This window comes from Panthera tigris, chromosome A3, assembly GCF_018350195.1.
Source record: "Panthera tigris isolate Pti1 chromosome A3, P.tigris_Pti1_mat1.1, whole genome shotgun sequence".
Lineage (NCBI taxonomy): Eukaryota > Metazoa > Chordata > Mammalia > Carnivora > Felidae > Panthera > Panthera tigris.
In genome coordinates this window covers 102,111,187-102,118,056 of record NC_056662.1, presented here as the reverse complement: position 1 = coordinate 102,118,056, position 6,870 = coordinate 102,111,187, and the positions used below count along the sequence as shown (strand labels likewise).

Sequence of the window (6,870 nt, the reverse complement as noted above, 5' to 3'; positions counted from 1 at the left end):
AGAAATCACCGTTACGGCCAGTGTCCAAATCCCCGCGTCGCTGCACGCCGCCCGCCCGCCCGCTCCCAAGCCTCAGCCACCGGCGGCGAATAGAGACTAAAGCGGCAGCGCCGGCAGCGCGGGGCCGTTGCCCAGTGTTTGCAGTTAGAGTCCCATCTCTCTGGCGTGGTTGTTAATAGACTGGAAAGTCTGTGTCTGTGTCGCTCACTAGTAACCGTGAGTTTTTACCACTTCGTCACCTCTCGGCGGCGGCCGGGAGCAGGTACCCGCAGGCGGCGCAGGGGTCCTCCCCGCGCCCCGCCGCCGCCGGCCTCGCAGACCTGTCCTCCAGCCCCGCCCCGTTCTTGACCAAACATGACAGACTCTGAACATGCAGGGCACGACAGGTCGGGAACCCTTCTTGTCTGTCTTTCTGTCGGATGAGAGGAGGGGTCTGGGGCGGCGGGAGCGGGCCGGGGCCGCGCGCCTCCTGCATGACTTAGACGTCTCTGTGTGGCTCCATCAGTTCCATGACGTGCGCCCTTATGTAAAGCCCAGGCTGGCGGCCGCGGGGGAGGTCGGCCCGGCCGCGCCCGCCTCCCCGCGCCGGGGTCCTTTCCGGCCGGCCCCGCCCCCGGCCCGCACGTGCGAGCCCCCCGCCCCCGGGCGGCTCCGTCTGCCGTTCGGTCTGCGCCCGGCGCCTCCCGCGTGCGGGCTCGGTGCTGCGGTCCAGCCTGGGCTGAAATGAAGCCTCTCCCAGCCCAGGGTCCGTCGTTCACTTCCTGATGGGACGAGCCAGGAATTTGTAATAGCCGGTGTTCTGTTTGACTACTACCCTAGCACACTCCTAAAAATAAACTTGGTGGTTTTTTTTTTGTTTTTTTTTTTTAAGGAAAAACTTAAACCCCCAAAGGCCATGTGTTTATAGTCTTACCCCTTGGAATTTGAAATAGTAAGTTTCAAGTTAAAAATGTTAGGTTTTGCAAAGCTTAGTGTAGCACAGTTTTCTTCTAAAGTGAAAACCCCGCGGATTATCCCATCTAGCTGCATTTTCTAAATACTGTGTATAATTTGAACATTTAACTGAGATTCTGATATTTTTGCTAGGCCTTGAACAGTTTTGGTTCTTTTAGTGTTTTGGGCGTATTTACATATTTTAGTAGCGCAAATAGCATATTTAAGTTTGGGTTAGGTTTTTATTTTACATTGATATCTATCTTAATCATTAAAAAAAAGGAGGGCTTTAGTTCGTTAAAATTACTGGAATGAAATCTGTTGAATCTAATTCTTATTTAGAATATTTAAAAATATGGAACTCTGCAGTGACTCCTTAGGGAATAGAAGTAATCAAAAGTATACGTTGTACTCTAGTCTAAACCGTACAAATTGCTTAAATTTTACCTGTGGAGTAATGTGATATGCTTTTGGTAAAGCATTCCAAACACTTTAAAAAAAAAAAAAAAAAACCCGCAAGCAGAAATAACAAACATCATTGAAATTCGAAATATCTAAATATTTGGCAACCTTGAGAGTGATAAAGATATTTCAACAACTCTCATATGGTAATAATACAAGTAGATCACCAAGCAAGTCAATTAAACATGCAGTAATTTTTGGAAAGTAAAAAAAAAAAAAAAAAACCACTCCTAAAAATTATGGCTATTTAGGCTTGCACTTGACATAGTTTCATGATTATTTTACATTATCTTGTCATTAAAATGACATAATTCTTGGAATGGGTTAACTAATATTTTGAGAAATGTCCCACTCTGAATATTTGTGGACAAACCAATGACTGGGTTTTGCTAATGCAGCTAAAGTTCATAATTTTGTATGGAAGAAGGAAATACGTTCTCTGTTCACAAAGCAGCTTCAATATGTAGAATTATGTATTCTATGTAATGAAGAAACCATGTCACCAAATTCAGATATTGAAATAATTTTGCTAGCAAGGAACTCTGATGCCAGACTTTAAAAAGACTTTGGAATTTTAAAATAATGAATTACAGGGCGTATGGGTGGCTCAGTCGGTTAAGCATCTGACTCTTGATTTCTGCTCAGGTTATGATCTCAGTTTGTGGGATTGAGCCTTTCTCCCCCCTTGGACTCTGTGTCAGAACAAGATTTTAAATGGGAATGGAAATTCTCAGAAGGCAACTTCTTTTTTTCTTTTAAAAAAATTGTAGTTTTCTTGCATTTTAAAAACATTTATTTATTTTGAGAGCGCACATGCATGAGTGCACAATTGGGGGAAGGGCAGAAAGAGATGGGGGGAGAGAGAGAGAGAGAAAGAGAAAGAATCTCAAGCAGCCTCCTTGCTGGCAGCCGGGATTCAGGGCTTGATCTCACGAACTGTGAAGTCATGACTTGAGCCAAAACCAAGAGTTGGATGCTTAACGGACTGAGCCACCCTGGCACTCCTCTTGTACATGATTTACATGATGAACATTTTGTACAAGGTTTGTTTGCCAGCTTTAAAAAAAAAAAATACCCATTTGGTGTACTTTTCTTTAAATATTTTCATGTCTGGAGTGGAAACATGGTGTTTTTATTAGTGTTAACTAATATAATAATACCGATAAATAAATTTGTGGGTATATAGAATGTTAGTAGAGGATTTCTGCATAGGATCTGAGAAATCAATAAGAGGTGGAGAAGGAGTTGGGGAGAATCCAAAGTGAGACAAAATTCTTACCTCTTTTCATTCAGTTCTTCCCTTTCATCTAGTTCTCTTTGGCACAGCTTCAGCCACCTAGCTTTGTATTTCACAGGGTGTTAATCCAATTAAAACAATTCACAAACAACTTTTAAAGGCTAAATACTGTGAGTTCCTGTTTTGGACACATGTACAGTGGAGTAGGAAAGATAGATACATACCTAAGTATTACATAATTTTCTGAAATATTCTAAAAGTGAGTTTTACAGGGCCTGCACTGGGAAAAATGGTAATTTTAACATGAACAATATAAGACCTTGTGATTCTGAGAGTCTTTAATTGTTAAGAGATATGTAGAATAATTTCCTTTAGGAGGAAGCTATTCTTTGCCCATTATGAGCAACCTTCCCACCTCCTCACCTCCTTCTTTTCCTCCTCTCCCCACTTTTCTTCCTCATGTAAAACAAGAACAACAAAACTCCCAACTAGTCAGAATTACGGTGTGTGTATGTATGTGTATGTATATATGTATGCATACATATATATGTGTGTATATATACATATATGTGTGTGTGTACAATATATATAAAGATTATTTATTTTGAGAGAGAGAGAGAACACAAGCTGGGTAGCAGCAGAGGGAGAGAGAGAGAGAGAATCCCTCTCACAAACCATGAGATCATGACCTGAGGCAAAAACAAGAGTCAGACAGTTAATCAACTGAGCCACCTAGGCACCCCTATACAAGTTTATATTATTTCCCTCTTCTCTCTCCCTTGCACATAATGATTGAAACCTTACTAAGAGACTGCACTGGAGAATCTGAAGGGATGAGGATGTAGAAGATGATTACACTTTACATTTGTAATAGGGCTTTCATTTGATTCTCACATTAATCCCATGAGGAGGCATATAGTATTACAGCATTCAGTACCTTGTCTAGGGGATCCCACAGATGGAGACTAGATAGCGCACAGGTATGCAAACTTCTACTTGTATTATTTTCACTCTTCATTAAGTCTGCATAGGGATGCAGCGCGCTAAGTTCCAGCCTTGACTTTCTGAGTTGTTGTGGGTTGTAATGTGGTAAATCTAAGAAACCCCTGCATTCGCAGTAAAACCTGAGTTTTGATCATCATTTTTCCTCTAACTTGGTTAATATTTTTTGTTTTTCATGATTATTTATCTTATTTGTGAAATAAGGTAGTTGAATTAGGTGATACTCATCTCTCTTCCCATTTTAGTCAATAATTTTAGTTTAAAAAATTGCAGATGCCTTATCTCACATTAGAGTTCACTTGATGTTCTATACAATATTTGGTTTGTAAATTAGTATGTATACTTGAGTAAATGCCTTCCCTCACTAGGCTATTAATTAATGTTTTATACATATATATGTTTACATATATATGTATATATATATTTGTTTATATGTGTATATATATGTTTATATATATGTATATATGTATGTGTATATATATATATGTATACACCCACACACATATATTTTTCTTTTTAAAGAGAAAGAGAGCAAGCTTGCATGCAAGTTGGGGAGGGGCAGAGAGAGAGAGGGTGAGAGAGAGTCTCAAGCAGGCTCCTTGCTAAACATGGAGGGCTCAATTTGACAACCCTGGGATCATGACCTGAGCTGAAACCCAAGAGTTGGCCGCTCAGACTGAGCCACCCAGGCGGCCTTATTTTATTTTTAATTGTGGTAAAATACACATGTAAAATTTACATCTTAACTATTTGTAATTGTACAGTTCAGTAGTGTTAAGGACCTACACATTGTTATACAACCAATCTTCAGAACTCTTTTCGTCTTGCAAAACTTAAATTGTATCATTAGTTTATTTTTTACTCCTGAATCTACTCATTTAACTATTGTGAAAACTACCAAAGTGAGCTTTTCTTTAGCAAATATAAAAAACTCAAGTTCTACGTCATGTTCAGGTTTGATGTTGGAAACCACTTTGACTCTTAGAAAGACATTTTTCTTTTGTTAGCCCTTCATAAACAAATCGTTTCATTTACTTTTGAATTTTCATTGATTAAATTTCCATTCAGCAGAATTCTGTGCCAAGTATATAGTGTTAAGCACTGAGGAAACAAATCTGAATACAATCTCACTGAATTTGCTCTCTAGGATCTTATAATCTAGTAAAAGAAACAGACTGGTAAATATATAATTGCAGCACCAGTCATATAATAGAGGTATAAATTGAAGGCGGTAGTGGCATAGATGGGGGATTCATGGAGACATCATGTCTGGAGGATGAGTAAAAATTTGGCCAGAGACAAATATATGAAAAGCATGAAGAAGTAAAATGGCATAGTAGGTTTAGAAATGATAAAAGTGTTAGTATGTGAAGCATGTACAACATATTTTGGGGAATGAGGAAAAGGCTTCCGTGAATTAGGAATCTGACCCTGGATGATGTAAAGATCTCATCAAAGTTTTTAATTTTTTGATTTTTTTGTAGTTTATTTAAGTAATCTCTTTACCCAACGTGGGGCTCAAAACTCAAGACCCCGAGATCAAGAATCACATGTTCTTCTGACTGAGCCAGTCAGGCACCCCTCTCATCAAGTTTTTTAAGCAGGAGAATGTTCAGGTGCATTTTTTGGCATGATACCTGGAGGCTAGGAGGAGGCAGACTATGGAAAGGGATATCAGTAGAAGGAAGACAAGTTAGGGAGCTTTCAATGATTTTCATGAAATATTAAGCAGCTAATATTTAGTATATATTGTTTTGGACTTGGGAAAGATAGCAATAAATAAAAAAATCCTTTACCCAATGGAACTTACATTTTCTTTGGAGAAAAAGATGATAAACATGAAAAACAAATGTGATCAATGCTGATAGAAAGGAAGGTGGGTTATCCTATGGGTGTGGGAAGGGTATTTCCATCTTAAGTAGGGTATGTTAAGGAAACGTTCAACTGAAAAAGGAGCATTTGAGCAAAGCCCTAGAATAAGAGCAATCCAGGCCCAGTACATCTGGGAGAAAAGCATTCTAGATAAAGGGAACAGAAGGTGGAGAAAGCCTAGAACTAGGAATGAGCCTAGTGTAATTAAGGAAAAAAGGGGGCAGTGTGGCTAGAGAAAAGAATGAGCAAGGGGAAGAGAAGAGATGAAGTTGGATGGGCAAGGGTGACTGTGTAGGGCCTTGGAAGGCCATATTAGGGAACTTGGATTTCACTCTGAGTGGTATGGGAGCCACTGGAGGATTTGAACAGAGGACATGCAAGGTGATGCTATAGTAAAAGAATGGTAAAAAGGAAGTTGCTTGAAGTAATGTAAGTGACAAGTGATGATGGTTTAGGCCAAGGAGGTGAAAATGGTTGGATTTTGGATATGTTTTGAAGATAGAACCAATAGGATTTGCTGATGGGTGTGGAGCATGAAAAAAAGGAATGAATCAAAGCCACTGTAAAAATCTAGAAATTGGGTAACAAGGACTTAATCGAAAGCATTGACAGTAAGAAGGCAGACAAAAGGCAAAATTCATGGGATATTTCTTAGCATTGATAGAACTGGAGGTAAAGATCTGAGAGTTTCTAACAAAGATGTTAGTCTAGATGCTGAGATCACCCAGCTATGTGTAGTAGACCGTGAAGACAGGTTTTCTGGAAGCCAAGGGAGGAGAACGTTTCAAGGAAAGGGTGATCACAGAGCAGGTAAAGGAAAGGGTTGAAAACTGGTCACAGGATATACTAAATTAGGACTTTTAAAAACATGAATGAAACAGTACTGCAGGGCTTGCAAACAGCTGGCCTTCAGACCAAGTATCTTGTTGTTTGCCTGACAGGATGTTTAACAATACTTGTGCTTGAATGCCACTAGACTTGTGGTCTTCATCCTTCACAATCTTTTCACTGATCCTTTCTTTGCATATTCAGCACCTAAGGTCTGCTTATGAAGTGACTTGCTGACCACTTATGCATTTGAGTTTGTGACCTTTTGTTATGCGATGAAGTCAAGTTTTCACCTGGACAGACAGAGGTGATCTGACTTCCAAAAAAATCTCAGAGAGATGGGTGACCTTGAATTCACCAAGTCAAGCCTCCGGCCAGTCTAGGGCTGTCAGAATATATTTTGTGCATCGATGCCCCCAGTGGTCTTGCTTTAATCTCTCAGATTCAGAAACTGATCAGTCTCAGGGCTGATCAGACTTGGGGATGTTAATTCATGCTAAAAAATAGTAACAGTGGTTAACATTTTTAAAACTTTT

The 6,870-nt window shown here is 39.9% G+C and overlaps 1 protein-coding gene across 2 annotated transcripts in view; it reads left to right on the top strand.

Moving 5' to 3' along the window:
* ZC3H6 (zinc finger CCCH-type containing 6) overlaps positions 1 to 6,870 on the top strand; it is a 69,639-nt gene continuing 62,769 nt past the window's right edge. For both annotated transcript variants that reach the window (XM_042981997.1, XM_042981996.1), the window contains exon 1: positions 1 to 386. In XM_042981997.1, the coding sequence (XP_042837931.1) occupies positions 355 to 386 (32 nt within the window). In that variant the 5' untranslated portion in view covers positions 1 to 354. The remainder of the gene's footprint in view (positions 387 to 6,870) is intronic.